Here is a 24020-nt window from a genome sequence, read left to right on the forward strand (position 1 = left end):
CGGATGAGCTCCCTATATCAGCTCCAGCTCCTCATGCAGGGACATGAGAGAAATCTCCCACAAGGATGGTAAAAAACATCAAAACATCCAGGCATCCCTTGGGCAACGTCCTTGCAGATGGCCAATTCTCTCACACCAGGAGTGACTTGCAGTTTCTCAAATCACTCCTAACACAACCAAAAATGAAATTTTCTAGTCTTCTCTTCTCCAAGCTAAACTTAGTTCTCTTGTCATTCTTCAAAGCTTTTGATAATATCATCATAGTGCATCCAGCTATAGGAACATAACTGGTTATCTCTCAGCCATCTGCCCATTTCCACCAGCAAATACATATCTGGTTGGCCATGATAGAAAAAGAATGCTAGATTAGATGGTACAGGAACCACAAGCTATAACCCTCCAAATGTTTTATGGACTGCATGTCCCATTGCGTTTGACCAGCATAGGGTTGGTAAGAATTAAAATGCGAACATTTGGAGGGCCACACATCTTGCATCCCTGAAACACACCCTTGGTCTCATCCAGCAAGGTTTATATGTTATGTTACAATTATGAAAAATATAGCTGTGTAAACAAGGGGTATTCTGTCCCCCAGTACTGCAAATGAACTGAAAAACAAATGGAGTTAGTCACTTCAAAACCTCATTACTGAGGCTTTTGATATGATGTAGGGATAGCCCCAAACACCAAAGATGACTCACTGAGCCATACGTACGCACATGCACACATGTCTTGTTTTAATTCACACCTGAAGAAGTGCTGACATCTCTGGTTAAGGATGTTTAGGAGCCCACTGTTCAAATCACCTTGCCAAGATATTAAACTAAAGGAGTTTGTGCACCTTGACACAGTTTGATGATCATATTTAAAGGCATAACTTGAGATTCTTTCTAGCACTTTCAGCAGAAGGCTATTTGAAGAGGCTTGCCTTCATCTGAGCTTCAGACATACTCTCGGACTGAGTTTCAGTCTCAAGCAGTTCTTCTAAGTTCTGTAACTTTGACACTTTACTCTCCAATCCCATCACCTTTGCAGATCAGGAAGTGAGATGCAGTGTGGTCTGGGGCTTTTTTTGCTGTTGGCCTTCTGAGCCCTAATGATACTTAGCGGCAGCTCATCTCATTCTGAGACAAATGAGCTGCCACTTCCTGTGTTAAGGTAAGTACTATGAAGAACATGAGAGTTTAGGCACTCACTTTTGACTCAAAACTCCAATGTTGTCAACTGCCTATTATACAAAGCCTAGCTTTCTGCAGCCACAGGCAGGATTTGAACTCAGTAACCTACTCACGACGTTGCCCAAATGGCCAGTGTCAACGGAGCAACACTGGCATGACTTGCAACACTAGAAGACGAAGAAGATCATGATGCAATCAGGTAACATTTGAATCCATTTAAGTTGTTTTCCATGTAAGGCTGGCTCAAGAGAAAATGTTTTGAAATGAATATTCAGTCCGAGTGGGTGGTCAAAGAACTTTGTGTATTTATTCCAGCTCAGTATGATAGATGTCCTGGTTTTGATCTTCTAACCATCAAAGCTCTTATCCAGACCATGTTCTGTTAACCACAAAACCCATAATTTTGTTAAAGCTGTAATCAAGACTGCGAAATACTACACACAATTATTAGAACACAGTGAGTCAGGTCAGATTCCAGACATAGTCTGGAAATATTTTGCATAGGGAATATGGTGTAGCACTTCATAGTACTTCCTGAGGTTTTTTTTATCATAATAATTGAAATTAATCTTACACCTAACCATGTGTTGTACAGTCAGATTTGATTTATGGCAATGCTTAAAATATAAGACTTCCAAATCATCCTGTTATTTTGCTCAAGTCCTGCATAGTTAGGACTGCCTTGATTGGATCCATCCACCTATGGTGAAGTTTTTTCTCTTACTGTTTCCCACTCTACCACTTTTCAGATGAGTCATGTTGTCTCATGGTAAGCCTGAAGTATGATATCTTTAACTTGGTCATTTTGGCATTCTATGAAGAATTTAGTTGATTTGCTATGATCCCATTCATTTGATACATGGTATCCAGAACCACATTTCAAATTACAGTATATACTCGAGTATAAGCCAATCTGAATATAAGCCGAGACCTAATTTTACCACAAAAAACTGGAAAAACGTATTGACTCGAGTATAAGCCGAGGGTAAGAAATGTAGCTGCTACTGGTAATCGTAAGGAGGTTAAATGTTTTTGAGTGTTTACACAAAACTGTAATTTAAGATAAGACTGCCCAACTCTGATTCAACCATTATTCTAACCTCCTTCAATGTAAATGTGCTTACCTATTACCTATAATGATAGAATAAAATAATAAATATAGTAACATGTAATAAAAATAATAATAGAGTAAATAATGGAAATTTAATAATAATAATAATAATAAAGTAATAAATGTAATAATAACAATAATAGAGTAAAATAATAAATGCAATAAATATAGTAATACAGTAAAATAATGTAAACGTAATAATAATAGAGTAAAACAATAAATGCAATAAAGGTAATAATAGAGTAAAATAATAAATGTAATAAAATAATACTAATAGCAGAGTAAAATAATAAATAACCTTGACTCAAGTATAAGCCGAGGGGATTTTTTTCAGCCCAAAAAAGGGGCTGAAAAACTAGGCTTATGCTCGAGTATATACAGTGGTTTATTTTTTTTTCTATCAACCTTCATGAATGTTCAGCTTTCAAAGTCATAGAAACAAAAAAACATGAAGGTACAGAAGATTCTAGCTTTGGTATCTGTCTTTACAAGTGAGGATTCTATCTCGTTCCTTCATAGCTGTTCTTCCAAGTTCTAGTTTTCTCTGCCAAAGAGTACTGGCACCTCACCAGACTATATATTCCAGTATTCCATAGCATTAAGCCGTGGCAGTTGAAGTGGTATCAAATTGCATTAATTCTACAGCTTAGATGCACCTTCAGAAAACCAACAGGAGTAAGCAAAGAACAAAGATGGAAAGTGGAAGGAGGAGAGATAAACTGGAACATTTAAAACACCTGAAAAATGGGACAGAGGATTAATGAGGACTGTCCCTGCCAGACTGCAATGGTTTGAGGGTATGATGGCACATTTGAAGAAATAAACTGCTACACGATAAAATCAGTCTGTGTCTGTGAGATTGATACCTGTGTCCCAAAATCCATATGATACAATGACACCTATCTGCTTTTCTGCTAATCCTAGAGACCCAATTACCCTGACACAAGGCTGTATCAAAGATCCTATAAGTTCTTATCCCTGATGGTCCTCAAGAAGCAGAGCCAAATAAGGTATTTCGTGTCTGAGTGATGCTCTGCTGCATAAGTATTTCTCAGTGCTACACTGACGCATTCATTCCGAGACTGCTTTAACTGTGAAATGCTCTACTGAAAGTGTAAATGTCATCAGAACTGCTGATGAGTATATAGTTAGTTACTAAGAAATGTACCCAGGAAATTAGATAAAATATGTGCACATAGTCTGTTAAGGACCACCTCTTGAGCTGTTCATGGCAGAAGAAAATCATCCACGATTTTTTAGAGTCATTCATATAAAGTGTCTGGTAGCTGGGTCATAGGTGAAGTTTTGTCTCATGCTACATCTAACCAAACTGTCTAATTGAATGATTTTCCTTCAGGACTGGGAACAGGAGTATATTATCTGTAATAAAGTATGACCTCTATATCTGCCAGGAATACATCACCAGATTTTGCATGGATACACAAAATTGAATAATAGTGAGCCTTATTCATATGAAGGACTTCTGGCCCAAGACTATAGAGAGGGCAAATTTTGTTGGTCATGGATAAATGAAGTCACAGATATTAGTCCCGTGTATTTGTACATTACTTGAAAATGCCAGCTAACCTAGGGCCTGCAGGATTGTCATCTTGGCCCACATAGCTTAGCCTCCACAATATCCACTCACTGTTTTACTGTACTTGTACCTTCCTGGTGTCCACTCAGAATTATATTCCAGCAGAGCAATTTATGACATTGGTGGGAGGAATGGTAATGTTCTTCTGCAGCAATGTGGACAGTAAAGTGGAGCTGACATTCTCCCAGTTGCCATGATGGGTTTCTGCCACCCAACCCAATGTGCTGGATGCTAGAAATGCCTGCTCACTGTACTTCTCAGCCTTTCTGTACAAAAAGTATTGGACAGAAAGGAATTTGAAACTTCCTTACATAAATAAATCATGAAAAATTCTAAAACACTTGTGTAACCATAATGGCATAACTGGTTTTAGGTCTTTAGTACCCTGGGCTGATTGTTTTTCTGCTTTTCTTTCTCACTGGTACTGTCTCTGATGCTTTGGGAGAAGGTGATAGAGTGAGACAGTCAAGCATGTTTTCTCAGAAAGAAGCAAGTACCATCAATGTTATGTCATTCTTTATAAAGAGGCCAATCCTCCCTTTGGAGGCATCTTTCATTTGAACAGTGCTTTAATCCCTAGTTCTAAAATAAAGAATTCTCCAAAGTGTCCTGAATTTTCCCTTCCTTGATGAGCACCTGGATATCAGAATGCGCAGAAAACACATTTACCAATTCACTGAGAAAGTGAATTGGTGAATTAGCAGTCTAGAGACAAGAAGCCAAGACTGGTGGTCACTACAAAAACCAAGTTAGGCACAGAGACAAGCCAAAGAACAGTCTGGGCCCAGTTCTAAGGTGTCCAAAAATAAGGTAGTCTCTGAGCTGGTTTCAGTGTTTGTTCCACAGAGTGCATCTCTACCTGCTACTTAGTCTTTGCAATTTTTACAGGAAACTAATTTCCTAGGTCCCTCTTTTGGTGATGTATAAGCTAGTGCCACACACATAATCACTACCAGAATGGCAACTCAAGAGATTGCTTTGAAGTCCTTGGCGGGTATCCAGATGGGCTGCTGCAGTCTTTACATAATCAACTGAAATGGCTGCTTTATTCTGCATTATCTAAAGATGCTCCCCACAGAAAATACATTTGCTTTTCATTGGAACTCTATTTTGATTCCTTCTTTTTTTTTCCTTCTTGATATGTCACACTGTAGTCATCAAGACCAGTGCTTCAAGAATGCTCTACCTTCTGTCATTTTTGCTGGCCTCAGTAATTGACCAGGGTAAGTTCCCCCATGAGCATCCCCACCCCTATACAGACATTATGGATGTGGGAAGAGGAACTCAGTTGAGTGCGAATTAAATGAGAATTAAAATTACTGTTTTGCAATTCTTATACAGGGGTACCCAGGCTTACTCAGAAAGCTATGACAAGTCCCTCATCAGGAGAACCACTACCAGTCTTCCAATGTAGTGTATAGATACATGAGAATCTGTTTAGCAATTCTTGTACAGGAGAACCCAAACTTACTCAGAAAGCTATGAAGAGTTCCTAATCAGGAGAACCACTACCAGTCTTCCAGTGCAATGTATAGATACATGAGAGTATCGGGGACACAAAAGCAGCAACAACATTGCTCAAAAAGCATTGGCAATACCCCTGGTTTTCACTGGATTTACCTCTATTGCTGCAACTCATTCACTTACATTTGAACTAAACTTAGATGAAATTTGAGAAAAACTACACATTGAGAATACCTTGAGATCTTTCTCATCATTCCTAAGATCATTATATATATGTGTGTGTGTGTGTGTTCTCAGAGAACAGTAGAGATCAGAGTTGCCAGGACAGAAGGTTCCTAGCTCAGCAATTTCAGGACTAAAGCATGAGGTGATATCACAGGGAGAAGGGTCAAGTAATGTCATTAACCATAAGACCTAAAGCATCAATCATAGCTGCACATCGAGTATAACAAATGAAGAAAATATATGAAAATATATACTTTTTAAGGCAGCACCCTCATTCTGAACTTCATCCTCTTCGCCCAGAGTAGAGTGGCCAAACAATCTCAGGGCCAAGGCTGGGGGGTCTCAGAACCTTAATAGTATGTAGAGTATAGAGACCAAGAGACTCAAAGGATTGGCAGCAGGATTAAGTGTGGACTTTAATATGGGTTTAATGATGTCAACTCTATGAGGTTGACTGTCCTGCTAACTGGCATATGCCCAGTGCCCTCCATTGTGCAATGTACTGTAGCAGGAAACTTAGCAGCTGATATGAACAACAGTTGCTTGAAAACTACTGCGCACTCAGTCATTATATAATGTGGGCAACATGCAGGCTCTGGGTCTGATTCCAGTCTTCTGGCTGTTTCTCCTCATTGAGAACCAAATCCTTGAGAAGCATCATAAAAGGCAACTGTTCAGTTTGTTCCACATTTGCCTCATGTCCCTGATGTGGTTCTCTTGGAATGGGTTTTTGGTTCACACCATTATTCTATTCTAACCACAGCTATATTTATGAACATGGGAAACCATCAGTGGTGTTGGGTTTTTGGTTTGCTTCCCTGCAATTGATGTAGATGCTTTCCCATGCTGCATGAATTTCATTAAACTGCTAGGTTAAAAAGCCTAGCAGTTTTTATTGTAAACCAAACTCTGTGAGACAGATCTTGGAGAAGTTACTTGCCACTCATTTAAGTAACACATTATATATAATGCCATTATTGGTCAACAAGTTACATCTGACATCTGACCACATTCACTCTCCTAAATGATAATGTTCTTAACATGCCAGGGTTCCATCCTATGGAATCACAGAATTTTAGTTTAGTGAGGGACATTTAGAATTCCCTGCAAAAGTGCTTTAGCACCTCACCAAACTATAAAGCCTAGGATACTACAGGAGGGAACCATGGCAATTAAAAACTCACTTTAATTCTGGAGTGTGAAGAGGCCCTGCTTTGACTTACCAGGACCCCATCTTGACTGGATAGTCCCAGGAGTTGTCCTGCTAAAAAACATTACTTTGGTGAGCTCTAATGATCACAGAGCTGAGTCGCACAATACAGATGTATTCAGATCAACCTCCAAAATATATGTTACATAAACATGTGTATTCTTTACAGGTGCAGTCAATTTGGATGACAGTTGCCACATTCCTTCAACCAGTGTGGTCAGTGTATGCATCTAAGGAATTCTGGGATTAGTTTTACAAAAAGTTACTTTGATCATGGCAGTAAGATTGTTGTATGCACAAACATGCGATTTGGTATTGCCTAGGGAGGCAATGGATTTAGCAGAAATGTACCAATTATCTTATATGACTATAGGAAAATCACTGGAGTCATTTTTCTAAAAGATTAGAAACCCATTATGGACTCTGGATTTCTGCAGTTTTTAATGCATTTGGAGAAAATATGAAAAAGTAACTTTACCAAGCTCTGACTGTCATATAATTTGTGGGCCAGCCTCATCCACTACAGCGAATTCTGGTTTCTCTTGTATAAAAGCCTTACATTGCTCGCTCGGAATAACTACTTGCCCAAGCATTTTTATGTTGCTCTCAAAACATTTTATGGTAGATTTGCTTTGCCTCTCCTTCAACAGGCTCCTCAAGTCTACTTTGCTTATACAACTCAGTGGAGGATCTGGCATGCAATTGGACTCCTCTGAAAAATGTCACAGATGCGCCATGCAATATCACCGCTTTTGTCAACTATAGGTGAGTAAATTTGTAAAATGCATTTAGAATGGCAAAGAAGATGGGCTGTTTTGCCTTGAGAGTTACATTAACCATCTATCAAAGATTCAGAGAGCATGCTCTTTTCTCCAGCAGAACTTTCACTGTCAAGAAGATTTATGGAATGGTTGCCTCTGATAGTTTGTGGTATCCCAAGTCATTCCACCCTGTTCAGCCTGGAAAGAGCAGATTAGGAAATTGCCTCATGTTGTTATCATTCATTGTCAACATTTAGTTACATCCTTTAGTGACATCATGAACCTAAATGTATGTGTTCTTTCATCCTAAAGAAGAATTTGTCTAGCATTGGGCAGGGTTTGAGGTGGTTACTTTTGTCAACTAAACTCCCAAAATCATTCTGAATGGTATGGTCAGTTGTTATATTAACTGGGTGTTCTGGGAACTGTAATGCAAACATAAGCAAACACAAACAAAGCTCTGCCTTTGGACAGTTGTATAATAAATAATTCCTAATAATAATAATAATAATAATAATAATAATAATAACAACAGCAACAACAACAACAACATGAACTGGCAGATTATGTGAAAGGCAGTCAAGAATCAACATTGAGGAGTCAATAGTAGTCCCCCCAAGGGTGGAAAAAGTGGTATATAAATGCTGTAAATAAATAAATAGTAAACTGCTTCAAGTGCAAAAGACAAACAGGGAATACCATAAAAAACAACACAGAGCAGAAGAGAAAACTGACAAACAAAAGCTCTCCATGGACAGTTCCAAGGCAAAACTGAGAGAAAATAGACAAAGTGGATGTGGCTCACAAATGGAATTTTGAAAAAGGTGCTGAGGGGCTGATTCTGGCAGTCCAAGAACAAGCCATTAGAACAAATGCCATCAAAGCCAGAATTGAAAAGTTGACAACAGATCACAAATGTGGACTCTCCAATGAAGCAGATGAAACAATAGATCACATCCTCAGCTGCTGCAGGAAGATCGCACAGACAGATTATAAGCAGAGGCATAATACTATTGCTCAGATGATTCATTGGAACTTGTGCCACAAATACCATCTGCCTGTGACAAAGAACTGGTGGGATCACAAGCCTGAAAAAGTTGCAAAAAATTGAACATGTCAAACTACTCTGGGACTTCCAAATTCAGACTGACAGAGTTTTGGAGCACAATACTCCTGACCTCACGATTGTGTAAAAAAAAAAAAACAAGTATGGATTGTCGATGTTGCAATCCCAGGTGACAGCAGGATTGAAGAGAAACAACTGGAAAAGCTGACATGACATGATATGAGGCACTGCACTGGGTGCAGTGCCTAAAGACCTTGGCCTGCACTTAAACACAATCAGTGCTGACAAAATTGCCATCGGCCAGTTGCAAAAGGCCACTCTACTCGGATGTGCACTGCACACATTATTCACCGATACATCACACAGTCCTAGACACTTGGAAAGTGTCTGACATGTGATCTAATACAACAGCCAGCATAGTGATCTTGTTTGCTGTGTACTAATCTTGTTGTGTTTCAAATAATAACTTTATTTTTGTATTCCGCCACCATCTCCTCGAAAAGACTCGAAGCGGCTTAAATGGGGACCAAGACCAAGTAGACAGAGTTCAAATTAAGCACAATAAAATACATATATACACATCATAAAAACATACTTAAAAACATAATTTATCATACAACAACCAGTAGCCAAGCATAATGAATATTTCCAAGCTAAGGAACAAGGAAAATGGCAACGTGCAATGGTAATGTATGAGAGACAGAGGATAAGTTAAGGCTGGAAGGGCCAGTCAGATTAGAACAGTACAATTCCAGGGCAGTGAACTAATCTGATGTTCAGTGTTGGATATTAGAGGGATATCAGTTTTTTTTTCTGAATTGCAGCCTTAGATTTGAGTTCTGGTGTCCTTCTATAGTTCAGGGGAATGGACTAGAGTTTTCTAGTTAGCAATTTTAAGTGCTTCCTAAAGCTACACATCAGAGGATTTTACTGTGCTTCAGCTGCTGTGGAAGCATGCTAGTTGAAGTACTATGAGGTTGCTTTAATTGTGCAGAGTGGATACCCCTGATGACAGCATGCTGTGGCTAGCTAGGCATGAATGAGCCATCATGGCTACAAAATCACAAATCAGATGTTCATATCACCTCAAACATGATTCTACTCAATATAGTTGATCCATCGTAATGCCCATCCTGCTTTCTCTCTATTCATTGGATGGAGAGAGCAACAGCCCAAACTTTTGAAGGTCTGGATAGGGGCAGAGAATAATATGCACCCCAATATTAGTCTGCTGAAAGCATCACAGGCAATATCAAATTACTGTTTATCGCAATAGGTGTGTGATCCATTTGTACACACAAGTTATCATTTGACAATACTGATGCAGTCATAAGAGATTTTAAGCATGCATGTGCTAAAAGGGCATGAATTAGTGACAGGTAAAATTCAGGACCTTACTCCATTAAAATGTACTGTCTAAAGATAAGTGAAGATAATATCTGTGCTGTTACATCAACATTGATCTATGCAAGTTCTCTTTTTATTTCTTTATATTACAAGCATTACCTGAACTTGCAGGTATAAAATCTATAGATTTTGAGAAAATCAAATGGTGTGCATGCAAATGTGGGCTAGTTCCTTATCTGGCCCAGTAAATTTCCCATCTGTCATGAAGTTTCCCTGTTCAAGACAGCCCCTTGGAGGAATCAGTATAGAATGGGATGGTAAAAATATTTTCAAAAAATATTTGGAGGGAAAATACACTTATTATTTGCTGAGAATTTCTAACAGGAGGAATTCTGGACTGATGAGAATCTTTGTAATTTGAGTCTTATTCTGTGCAAAATTTACAAGTCATTGTTTTGCACAGAAAGCAGCATTTCTACAAGAAAATATTATTTTATGTACAGAAAAATCACTTTTTTCCATGCAAAAAAGTCTGCAAATTTTGTGCAGAAATCTAATACTGAGACTAGCTGTCAAAATTCAGTTTTCAAATACTCTTACATTTCACAGGAAGAAAAGAAATGCTAAAATTACTCATTGCATTCTTCAGGAAAGAATTACACTCCTAGAATCAAGTTTCAAAACGAAAATGGTTTACACCACTATAAAACAGCAAGGTTAATTTGACTGCATTTTGCTAGAACTCTTTAGGGCAATATTGCTATGCATAACATTCATCTTAAAATGTAAAGCAAGCATGTATACAATGCAAGCTTACAAACTCATATAGCATTCAAATTAACCTATTAGGGATCTAAGTTTGGTTGTGGCTCTCTCCTAAGCACACCATCAGTAACAAACCTAGCTCTGTAAATTTTTATTGCATGAGTTTTTTATGGCTAACGAGAAATGTGACTTTCAGGAAACCTTGAAAATTATTATTATTATCATTATGGTGTTTTTTCTCTCTTAAAGAGACTCAACTAAAAAAGAAACATTGCAACTGCATGGGGCAGGGACAAAGAGCAATCGTCTAATCCTCAAAGTGAGTAATCTAATTAAAAATATGGGTCCATGATGACAATAGTCTTGTTCATTTCAGAACTTATTGTATATATTTTGTTAGGGCAAAATCACATTTTGTGTCACATTTTTATTTATTTTATTTATATTTATTTATTTCATATAAATGTCATAAATAAATCAATAATAAATAAATAAGACGTACTGTATTCTAGGAAAAAGATTCAAAAGTGAACAAAATATATTTCAATTTAGAGAATCATTTTTCTCTTCCTGACAGTTCTAAATTCTGCAGAATATTATGAAAGATCAGAGGGATGCAATGTTAATTCTCATCTACATTGGTCTTTCTGAGTCTTTTAATTTCTTTTTGTTTTGTTGAATTTGGTTCCCGTTTTTGTTAATTTATCTGTTTAATGTGTATTTGATACTGTTTGTTTGTATTTTGGTGAGACCTGCCGGGGTTACTTGAGAAAGGCATTGTTTGTTTTGTGAAATTTGGTATTATCTTTGAACTACAACTCCCAGGCGGGTGGGTCATTCCTCCTCAAATCCCTCCAGTATGTTATGTTGACCTTGGTTATTTGAAAAATGCATTGTTTGTTTTGGAGTGTTATGTAATATCAGTTTGTTAATTTGTAGCTCTATTTCTTAGAAAAAAAGCTGTTGTTTTTTATGAATGCTCCTATTAGAAAATGCATAAGGATGTGGGTGTAATTCCCAAAATCGTGGACCAATCACCCCAAACCCCACCAGTATTCAAAGTTGGCCCTGTTTGGTCTGTGTGCCAGGTTTGGTCCAAATCCATAAGTCGGCTGGGTTCAGTGCTCTTTGGATAATGGTGAACTACAACTCCCAGAGCCAAGGACAATCACCCCCAAACCAGACTTGTGTGAACAGTTGGCCACTTGGAACTATAGCCTGTTTGCGGAGGTGGGAGGCTGTCTGTGTAAATGGACACCTCTGCCACATACACACATTTTCACTTTTATTATGTGTACAGATAGATATGGATATCTCTTTGCCCAAGGGGAGAGGCGTTAATGGTAAAATTGCACAATTGCATTAAATATTTAAAAAGTAATGAAATGTAGAAGTGCAGGAAAGTGAGGTTAGAACTTAACTGTTGCAGAATAGTGGGTTCGTGTGAGAAAGTTCTTAGGCTGCAATGGAAAGATTAATATTTAGGATAATGTCTCCCTTTGATTTCTTACCAAGTGAGTGATTATCAAGTGAAATAACAGTTTGCCTGTCTCATGTGCAAAAGTCCAAAATATGGAGTAAGCCACTGATTTCAATTTCAGGGAGAGAATAATTTGTGCTATAACTATCAGACGTTTATGAAACACCAGCTGTCATGTTCTAACTTGGGCCCCTTCCACATAGCTGAATAAAATCCCACATTATCTGCTTTGAACTGGAATATAAGGCAGTGTGGACTCATCTACAAGTTCAAAGGAGATTTTCTGCCTTGATGTTCTGGGTTACATGGCTGTGGAAGAGCCCTCATATGCTATTTTTTTCTGATTATTCTTTTTAGCAGCATTCATGAAACTATAATTCATCCATGCTTTTAATTAATAATATGATTCTTCTCTTCAGGGTTTCAACTTGACCCCTGCAGATTATATTGTCTTGGATGTATCCTGCCTTAATGGAAAGAAATGGAAGAATGTTGAGAATCTGACAATGCAACCCTTTATGAACAGTGAGTAGAAAGTTTCTGGATTTCAGTTCTTGAGGCCATGATCACATCCTAAAAATACTACTTTTTGAACCACCACACTCAGGTCCCATCTACACTGCCATATAAAATCCAGATTATCTGCTTTGAACTGGATTATATGGCAGTGTAGACTCAGATAATCCAGTGCAAAGCAGAAAATGTGGATTATCTACTTTGATAATCGGGATTATACAGCAGTGTAGAAGGAGCATCAGAATCCTTCTGCCAGCATTTCTAGTAGCCCTGCTAGCTGGAAAATTCTGGGCTTCTAGGTCAAAAAGTAACTTTTTCAAGATCATGTCCTGTGTTAATTTAGCAGATTATTGAAACCTAGGCCCCTTCCACACAGCTAAATCAAATCCCATATTATCTGCTTTGGACTGGATTATATGACTGTGTGAACTCAGATAACCAGTTCAAAGCTGACATTGTGGGATTTTCTGCCTTGATATTCTGGGTTATATGGCAGTGTGGAAGGACCCCTAGGTCCCTTCTACACAGTTGTATAAAATCTAGAACTAAATTATCTGGAGGTATAGACTCATGTAATCCAGTTCAAAGCAAATAATGTGAATTATCTGCCTTGATATTCTGGATTAAATGACAGTGTAGAAGGGCCCTTATTCTTGACAACTGAGCATCTATTTGTTGGTTTTTGTGCAGCTAAATAGTTATTAATTTTGAAGTAGAAACAATGGTTTCTACAAGGACTGAGACTCATAACTATGGTCAGTCATCCACATTGACTGGGATTAAGAGCAGAGGACCACCCCTTGCCCCAGTGGATAAATCCTGGAAAAAAAACATTTTTAACTTGGAAAACACCTATGAATCCCTAGATCCTCCAGTGTAGGTCCTCCTATGGTCAAGTCCTACCAGGCATTGATATAGAATTACAATAGAGGATCTAGAAATCCCCAGAGAGACCATATTAACCAAATCTGCCAATAATCAAGTCTGCAAAGTTAAACCCAGACATGTGGAGGATCAGCTGGACATGGTTTATACCTCATGCAAGGAGGCCATGTGTGAGGTCTTGAGACTACACAAAGAAATCACCACACCCTGAGGGGACACAAGAGTGTTGACCCCTTTTTTTGTGATTTTTGACCCAGAAAACACCCTGATTTTAAAAACTCCAGGGATTTGTTGCAGTGGGCTTAGGTTGCGGGGAGGACACTGGAGGTTTTCCAGGGTTCATCGGAGCACACAAGGTCCACTAAAACATGTTCAATGGCCACACGTAAACCACAGATCACACATTTTCCACACTGTGCTAGAATAATTAAAGGTATTTTGTCATTTTGGAGAGCTGCTTGTCTAAATTTGGAGCTGATCAAATTATCTAGTTTGATCCCTAGACTAACAAAATAATTAGCAGCTATAAACAAATTAAAATGTCAAATCAAGCAACTCATGTTTGAATGATTGGCTTTATATCTATTTAAAATCTTCTAGACCAGCTGGCCTTCACACACAAAAGAAAATTCCATGACAGAGTAGAAAAACATAATTTAAGATAACTTACCCACTACAATAAAACACAATAAGACAGAAATCTGTCAAACCGAGGAGAAAACAATGACTCATCAGCCAGCTAAAATCTATGTAAAGAAATTAAAATGTCCAGATGATTTAAAAAAAAAAAAAACATTAATTGCATCTTTGAGCAGAACAATGAATTTTCTCAATATGAGACCTACCCAATGGGGCCATCAGATATGCACATACAAACCTATGTTGTGTGGCCTCTAAAGACAATAAGAAAGATTCTTTCTTTTGTGTAAATATGTGCCTGAGCATACAATAAATTATGCTTCCTGCTCCCTTTTATTTAAAACTAGCTTGGGGATCCGGCGTTGCTCGGATAATTTGAGAAAGGCATTGTGTGCCAAGGTTGGTCTTTATCAGTCATTTATGTAGCTCGCAGTGCTCTCAGGAAGTTAGTGAAGGTACTGTGAGTCCCATCATCCATGGTTCATCCACCACCAAACAGCACCAGGATGTAGAGTGGGTGATGGGGGCTCTGTGTGCCAAGTCTGGTCTTGATCAGTCATTGGATGAGGGTCACAGCGGTCTCAGGAAGTGAGTGAAGTTACTTCAAGTCCCATCCTCCGTGATCCATCCTCCTCCAAACCATACCAGGATGTAGAGTGGGTCATGAGGGCACTGTGTGCCAAATTTGGCCTTTATTGGTCTTTGTTGGGGGCTGCAGTAGTCTGTGGGAACCTAAGGGTGGGAAAGTACTACAAATCCCATCATCCATTGTCCATCCTCCCCCAAACCTCACCAGGACATAAAGGGGGTCATGGGAGTAATGTGTGCCAAGTTTGCTCTTTATCAGTCTTTGTTGGGAGCCAAAGAGGTCTGAGGGAACCGAAGGGTTTGAAAATACTACAAATCCCATCAACCTTTGTCCATCCTGCCCCAAACCTCACCAGAACATAAAGGGAGTCATGGGGGTTATGTGTGCCAAGTTTGATCCAGGTCCGTCACCCATGCTGGTCACAGTGGCCTGTGAAAGTGGGAGCCAGTCAGAAAGCTGCCATATACACCGTCCTCCCTCCGCATACAAACACTGACTTTTATTATATACATAGATTGTCATTTCTTTCACTCGAGATCATTTTATTACTTGGCACATCCAGATTTAAGTTGCAGATACTATCTTTGCCTTTCCTGATTGCAGGACTGAAATTTGGTAGGTAACTGAAGTGATCAAAGCCACTAGTACAGACATGGGCAAACTTTGGCCCTCCAGGTGTTTTGGACTTCAACTCCCACAATTCCTAACAGTCTACTGGTTGTTAATAATTATGGGAGTTAGAGTCCAAAACACCTGGAGGGCCGAAGTTTGCCCATGCCTGCACTAGTCCAACAGTTTGCTATGAAACAACGAAATTCACTCACTACTCCATGCAGATCAGTGTATGCAGTACTGATTTTACCACTAATCCAAATGAAGACCTTGTTTCCAATGGCAAGTGCAGAGAGGTGACTGCAACATTTTCTTTTGCACCTCTTAAGACAGCCTGTTGCTTTTAAGGGCAGTAGAGGGCACTGTGTAATTGCTAGTGTGGAAGAAAGATTCAACTCCTTGTCCAAATGGCATTAGTATATGGAATGGCAGGATGGACAGGTAGATAGGTAAATATATAAACAGATATATGAGAGCCAATGTGCTGTAGTGGTTTGAGTGTTGAGAAATGGTGCTGGAGACCAGTGTTCAAATTCTTGCTTGGCCATAAAACCCATTGGGTGACCTTGACAAGCCACACTCTCTCAGCATCAGAGAAAGGCAATGGCAAGCCTCTTCTGAATAACTCTTGCCAAGAAAATCCTATGATTGGTCAGAAATTGCTTGAAGAGCACATGCACTTCACAACAAATTACAATATATTGTATATAAACCTCCGCCATCTTATGATAGAAGTTAAAAAATAATTAAACAAGGCAAGAGTGCGCTACATTTTAAAAAGATAGAAGCACAATATCATTGCATTAAAAAGATTTTTCTCACACATGAATGAAGAACCAAGGACCAGTTTTAATAAAATAGTCTTTGCTCACTAGTAGAAAGATAGCAGAGGAGGAGTCAAGTACACCTCTTGTGAAAGGGAATTTCACAACCTTGAAATGGCCAAAGAAAAGTCTTTCTCCTGTGTCCTCCTCATCAAACATTCCTCCCAGAGATCTTAAAATTCAGGCACGTTGGTATCATCTTCTTAGATATCACGATATTTTATTCTTAGGTCAAGTAGAAAAATATACTGGGATGGTCATCAAATCACATAATACAGACAACAGTAGGATGAGGACAGGTTCAACTTAGAAAAGTACTCAGAGTAACAACAACAACAAAAAACAGAAAGCAATTGTCTTTGAACTTTGGGAAAGTTATTTATTTAAGAACTACATATCTCAGAAACCCACAACCAAATCAGCTGAGGATAATGGAGCATCTACTTCTCCATAAGCAGGGAACAAGATGCGAAGTGAGCACAATCACATTGCTCACCTTGTCATCTTATGTTGTTTGAACATCCTACCTGCAATGATGATACATGCAGTCTTCAAGATTTTACTGTACCACAACTCCCATCAGCTGTAGTAATTATGTCTGATGATGAAGAATACAGGACTTGTAGTCCACCATCTAGAGGGCCACATAAAATGGCATGGCAGACTGAATTCGGTCTGCAGGCCTTTTGTTTGATGCATGTACTATAAGGCATCCCATCTGTTGTTGACCTCAACCAGAAGCAGACATATTCTCTGGACGTGTCTGTAGGTGATGCTTTCCTTAATTTACTATGGAAACAGGAAACTCTAAAATAAAATGAACTACTTCCAGAGAAGTTGTCATAGAGTTGCTCTGAAGGATCAAACATTCCTAGAGAAGTATGCCCTGCATAAATTTGCTACATCCCCCAGGGCAACTCCACAGTAATTTGCAGTAAAGGCTTACTATAGAGTGACCTGGAGGAACTAAAACAATGGTTCCCAACCTATAGGTCCCCAGATGTTTTGGCCTTCAACTCCCAGAAATCCTAACAGCTGGTAAACTGGCTGGGATTACTGTGAGTTTTAGACCAAAACACCTGAGCACTCATAGGTTGAGAACCCCTGAACTAGAACACATTTTGTGAGATGCCGGTAGGAGAATCTACATGTACCCATTCGCATACTGTATTTAGAGTTTCTAATGCTTTTAGTTTTATCTGCATTCAAAGTCTTTCTTGAAATATCCTGGGTTTCCCTAGCCACAGTCTTGAATTTTTCTATACCTACTCCACTGATCATATGTCACATCTAAACTCATGTAATATTTCAGAAATTTCTGCCAAGCCTTCTTTATTGTTATTCGAGAATTATAGCCAAAGTGCGGAAGTGTTGTAGCAAATTTACATGCACTAAACATTTGGAGGATCTTGTACAAACATTCTTCGTTCCCTCATTTGCTCTGTGTTGAATCAATGTCCTGGAAGCAATAACTGTGTTTAATGATAACAGCCATCTTTACTAATTCTGAATAATACAGACAAGAGATCGGAGATAAATTTTGGTTCAGAAAATACTGAATTAATTAACCTGACCTGGGAAGTAGGAATGACAAGTCCTTGTTAACACAGGGAGTTTGCAGGAAATACTTTAAGATGAAGAAAATATTGTGTGGATCTCTAAAATACATTTGGAAGAAGACTCAGGAATTTCAGAGACTTCTTTTTTCATCAGGATGGAGTTCAGCAGTCCTTGATTGTGCATTTCCTGCATGGCAGGTGCCCATGTGGCCTCTTCCAACTCTATGATTTATGATTATTAGGAAATCCGAAGTACTCAAATGCATGCACATTCTTTTATTCTTGTGAGAATAGTACTGACAATGATATTGCGCCGCTATTGAATTTGCATTTTTTCCATAGGTTCAAACCAGTTATACTTGGATTTTCCCTTGTTGTTAATGGTTCTCTTTCTTGCTTGTTGTCTTCCAATATATAGTTCAACTCGACCCTCCTTTGAATGTCCAGGTGGAAAACATCAGCAAGCATTCTTGTATTTTAACTTGGAAGCCCAACATTCTCTCTCATTACTTAACAAACAAACTAAAATATGAAGTCAAGTACAAAATTTACAATTCTGGTGAGGTAGGTGTGCTGAAACTCATCTTGATGTTTGGCAAATATTGTTTATTATTTAATGTTGTAGAATGTTTTTAATGACTATGTGTTTTTAGAGGTGTTCTAACCCACTTTGAGCCATGAGGAGAGGTGAGTAAGAAATAAAATTATCATCATCTCATTTTGTTGTCCTTGACACATAAAGATTTCCAAAAGAATTGAAATTAAAACACAGTAAAGATCACCCATTGCCTCTTGAGCAGGAGAAAAGAAATTCAACAATTAAGGAGAACTTGTCAATTGCACGAGCATTCAGCTGCTGAACTCTCCTTCTCAGAGGCTGAATGGCAATTTCTTTAGTATATTACTTCATGGCGGGGTTTTGCATTGGACGTTTCTCATGATCAGTTCCAACTCTATGGGTGCACCTACAATGTAGACTCAATGCAATTTGACTTGAACTGCCATGGCTCATTGCTATGAAATCATGGCAGTTGTAGTTTTATAAGGTCTTCTCTGCCAATAAGTGCTGGTAAGTCTACAACTTGCATGATTTGCTAGCTTTAAGCTACAGTGGTTAAAAGTGTTGTCCAACATCATTACTTACACAGTCTAGATGTACCCTATGAATATAGGAGAATAAATTCATCCAAGGACAGTCAGATTGGTTGTGCAATTTCTAGTGGTCTGATGTCCAGTCCTTTACAATTGTTACCCACCATGAGCTTGATAATCCCGCTCAAAAACATTAAAAATCCAAATTAATAGTAACTACTGAGAAGATATTCAGTTATACTCTTTCTTTTCTGCCTTCTTTTTTTTTTTTTTTACTCTCAGGAATGTTGAGAATTTAGTTAGACATACACCCATTTTAGAACATTTACTTTTGAAACCTCCCAAAAGTTGAAAAATCAGTTAAGGGACAAAAAATAGTCACCAGGAGAAACTTTGGGGTACAATTTAAGTCTGGAGAAGCCCATCCTATTGTAATCTAACTCATCCAGGAGGTACTTGATTGTAGTAGACTTCAATATGGTCTGTTTACAAGACCTGGTAGACAGCAATTGGACAAACATTTTGTAAATGATGACTACACACAACCCTGGAATAATTCCCTATTTTGACTCCATGTTGCAGGATGGCAGAATCCTTTCAATCAATCAAGATCAGAAATTGGTAAAAATTGAGAATCTTTCTCCTGACACAGTGTACGAGGCAGCTATTCGTGCAAAAGTTCGAAAATATGATATTTACGAGAGTATTTGGAGCCCCTGGAGCATATCAACAACATGGAAGACCAAACCTACAGGTAGGATACGTAGAAGAAGACTTGTGTGGTCTGTGACTGGGGTTAATGCCATGACAGAAGTGAGTTCAGCTTTGGATTCCAAATGGTATGGAATGGAATGTGTTGCTTTTACTAGCCTCACCACTTGGTAAAACAAAATACTGGATTACATTGACTTTGGCTGGATCTACGCTGTCCTATATCCCCCATGTGATCCCAGTTTATCTTCTCATCCCAGATTATCTGTCAGTGTATAATCATATAATCCAGTTCAAAGTTGATAATCTGGGATCAGATCCTAGGCTATGGGGCAGTGTAGATCTAGCCTTTATGCCTGCTATGGCAAGTACCTCTTCTGTTCTTGAAACACACATGCAAGGTTTGCATTATCTGTTAATTGGATGCAGAAGGAAATTCAACTGCTTTTTCCTAACCAGTAACATTTTCTAGTGTCAGATGAAAAAAAATACTTATTTATTATTTATTTGCTATAGTTATATCCCACCCTTCTCAACCAGAAAGTGGACTCAGAGCAGCGCACATAAAGGCACAATTTGGTGCCATACAATACATCCAGCAAATAAAAACATTTACATTAAAACACCTGCTAAAAACATTTCAACATTAAGGAGCCAAGTAGGAGCCATGGTTTAAGTTTCTGCTTGACCATGAAGCTTGCTAGGACCACATCTACTCTGCCATATAGAATCCAGATTATCTGCTTTGAACTGGGTTACATTAGACTACACTGCCATGTAATCTAGTTAAAAGAAGATAATCCAGATTTTATATGGCAGTGTAAATGGGGCCTAAGTGACTTTGGACAAATACTCTCAGCCTTGGGGATAATGTCATGTCCTGCTCTGAGCAACTATCTGAGAAGAAGAGAAGACTGAAAAAGCTGTAGTAGTAGTAGTAGTAGTAGTAGTAGGTAGAAGAAAGAGGATAGGGGTACAAAATGTACTTCATCACTTCATATAAAATGTCTTCCCCTCTTAACATTAATTTGCATGGTGTTGGGCATTTTTAAATCCATTCAAGGGATCAGATGGGACTGGGAAATATCTGTTTTCCATTAATTGCTAATTTCTGTTTTTTTTCCTTTCTGGTTATTCTTGAAACAGAATCTCCAAACATTCTCCTTCCAGTTCTTCTTGTTGGAAGTCTAGTCATTGTCTGCATCAGCATTGCCGTGTTGGTCAAATCTACACTGTTAAAATGGTAAAAGAGAGCTGAAATCATGCTTTCATCCTCCACTTAGCATGCATCTTTTAGATCAATGGTTTTTAGCCTTTGGCCCTCCAAAGTTTTTGGACTGTGACACTCAAAAGCCTTGGCTAATATGGCCAATGGTGAGAGTTTCTGGGAGCTGAAGTCCAGCATGTCCAGAGAACTACATGCTCTCCTTCCCTTCTATAGAGAATTATTATTACACCATGTCATCTCTTAGGTATAAGACTCCTGACAGGCCACCACTGAAGGGTAGTTTTCCACTCGTAGGAATTTCCTCCAGCCTGGGCCATCAGTTACAGGAGCATTCAAAAAATGGCATCTACCAAGTGCAGTTGTGCCATCTATTTTATTTTCTCACTCTGCTGCATGTGTAGATTCAGGCTGAAAAGTTGCAATCTTGTTACCAACTCTATTCCCTTGTCTTTCTGAGATTTAAGACAAAAATCACAAAGGGGGTCTGGTCCTCCAAGTCTCCCTTTTACACTCTCTTTCGGGTGGTGGTGTGAGAATGGTATGTCCTTACATTTTGTTCCTACTAATGCCAGCTCTTTCATTGTATGTGTTTCCTTTGATTGTGACAGAATAAGTACTGTGCTGCATTTCTCTTCCCTACTCCCTTGCATGACCTTTCATTTCAAAAATAACTTTCTTTTGTAACTTTTCCTATAAAGGAACACCTGGAGTGTCCCTCTTGTTAACGGTTTAAAAAAACTTTTTTTTAAGATCAAAGGACAGGCAGAACTTCTCTTAGAACTCAGATATTTGGTAGGAAGTTTTCTATGCTCCCAAGATTGTGATTAAAATCCATCCAAAAGGCCTGACACATTTTTCCCTATTTTTTGCAACATGAACAGTATGAAAGACTGCAGAATATTATGGCCTTTTTCCTTCAGGCCAAGATAAATAAACTGATGTAGGTAGCCTGTGAAGGGCTGATGTAGAGGTAAAATGACCACAAGCAATGTAGAAATGACAGCACAGAAAGAATATCTGTCAAAAATACAAAACTGCTCTGGCATCTGCTTGAAAGTTGCCTGACTCTTTTCTCTGGTAATAGAAACCAGATTCTTTTTTGTCTCACCTCTCCCAGATGTGCTTAATGCACTGGTGTAAGTTACCAAATGCATCTCAATATATGCCTATAAGCAAAGAAAACCACACCATACACACAAAATCCTCATAGTAATAGAACAAACTGAAAAGCACCATTCACTGTTGCTATGCTTCTCTCATTTTTTAATGTCCGAGATTCGGAATCAGGCTGACTGAACAATATCACCTTACACAACTGTTTGAAGATTTACAGCCAGTGTCACAAATTTTATCTTTCTGCAACTTATTACATACTTACCCCTAAAACTATGTAACTGCTCATATAGGTTGATTATCCCTTATCCAGAATTCTGAAATCTGAAATACTTCAAACTTAAAAATCATCCAGATGTATGGTTGAGATAGTGACACCTTAGCTTACTGATGGTTCAGTGTACGCAAGCTTTGTTTCATGCACACATCTATTAAAATATTTTTTAAAAACGATATGCAGGCTATATCTCTACAGTGAAGCATAAATGAATTTCACATTTAGACTTTGTGCCCCATCTCCATTATGCATATATTTGCAAATACAAGCATTCCAAAATCCATATATATAGGGGGGGGGGGGGTTGGGGATTCTCTCTCTCTCTCTCTCTCTATATATATATATATATATATATATATATATCCCCAAACCAAAACACTTCTAGTCCCAAACATTTCAGGAAATAGATACTCAACTTGTACATCTCTGGTTTCAAATTGTGCCATCAGTGCATTTGAAAAATTGAAAGCTTGCAATAAAATAAGTCAGTCTTAAAGGCACTGCTAGGTTCCCCTAGCCCACATCCATTTATCCTTTATCTGGCTTTAAAAAAATGTAATGTGTCCCAAGAATGAGGGAGAAAATTAAAGCTTTTTTTCACAAAACAAAACAAAAAATGGGAAATGTGAGGAAAAGTTCTGGGAATAAATACTCCAAACTTAAACAGCATTCATATAACAAATTGATTACCCTCCCTTAGTTGTTCTGCTTGGCTATTCAAATCTATATTCACTCTGTGTTCTCTCTTTTGCTATATATGCTATAGCTTGAAGAAGACATTGAAGATCCAGTTACCAAATCCAGATGAATTCTTCCCATCTCTCAATGCTGTCCATGGAGGAGACATCCAGGTATGCAGTTTTGGGTATTACGAGAGCTAGAGAATGTGCTTGGTCTGCATTTTTCAGCAAGCCAACCTAACATTCACTTCCCAAACAGTTCTTGTTCAGAATCTATTCTTCAAATTCTGTGGTACAGTTTTCTTCTTAGTAACTGTGTATAAAAATGTAGTTATTAGAGAAATGTGTGTGCCAAAATACTCATGAAAAATGCAATCAAAATGTGTATATTGAGCATATATTAATGTCTACAAATATCACAGATCATATGTATTATGTCCTTAAAGTATTCTATAGCAGGGATGGCCAAACTACAACATAAGACCTACTGAGGAAGTTGCCATTTGTTAGAATCTAAAGGGATGCATTTTGCTCATGCCTGTTCTACAGCTAGGATGGATTGTCTGCATTAGTTTTGCATGTAAATCTGTCCAAAGCTACCTGTTTTTGGTTTTGCTTTTAATTTCTAGCTCTATTCAATCCTTGGTTCCAAGATACTATAGTAGGCTGGCTTGGGAAATCAGCTGTCCAAAAGGAATACATTTCCAAATCAATTCCTCCTATAATACCTTTGATCCAAAGACTGGAGCAAGCCAGCTAATAAAGAACCAGTTGGCTCTTTACTGAGCTTGTCTCTTTTGAGAAATACACATCAAGCAACCCAGAAGAATACAATGGCATAAGAGTTTGGTGTGTATGGAAATCATAGCATAAGTTTATGTGATACATTTTCAGAACTTCTGCCCCAATACTATTTTAACCAGGAACAATACATAAAAATAGATTTTTGAAAGATCTTTAGGTTCCAGCCTTTAAAGAATCTCAAAAAAGAGGGGATTATATGGAAAATAGCACTGGGAACATTTTTCTCAATATGGCAGAGTACAAAACAGCACATGGATCATAAGAGGCCTTTGGGGCCATTGTTATGA

At 38.3% G+C, this 24020-nt stretch overlaps 1 protein-coding gene across 1 annotated transcript in view; it reads left to right on the forward strand.

The window, feature by feature from the left end:
• Positions 1-988: 988 nt before the first annotated feature.
• Positions 989-24020, forward strand: part of IL2RB (interleukin 2 receptor subunit beta) — a 28300-nt gene continuing 5268 nt past the window's right edge. Inside the window, exons 1-9 of the mRNA XM_060779714.2 lie at positions 989-1377; positions 5041-5109; positions 7436-7550; positions 10974-11043; positions 12624-12729; positions 18247-18392; positions 19503-19674; positions 20778-20874; positions 23016-23100. Coding sequence (XP_060635697.2) covers positions 1365-1377; positions 5041-5109; positions 7436-7550; positions 10974-11043; positions 12624-12729; positions 18247-18392; positions 19503-19674; positions 20778-20874; positions 23016-23100 — 873 coding nt within the window. The 5' untranslated portion in view covers positions 989-1364. The remainder of the gene's footprint in view (positions 1378-5040; positions 5110-7435; positions 7551-10973; positions 11044-12623; positions 12730-18246; positions 18393-19502; positions 19675-20777; positions 20875-23015; positions 23101-24020) is intronic.

The sequence above is a fragment of the Anolis sagrei genome, chromosome 5 (assembly GCF_037176765.1).
Source record: "Anolis sagrei isolate rAnoSag1 chromosome 5, rAnoSag1.mat, whole genome shotgun sequence".
Classification (NCBI taxonomy): Eukaryota; Metazoa; Chordata; class Lepidosauria; order Squamata; family Dactyloidae; genus Anolis; species Anolis sagrei.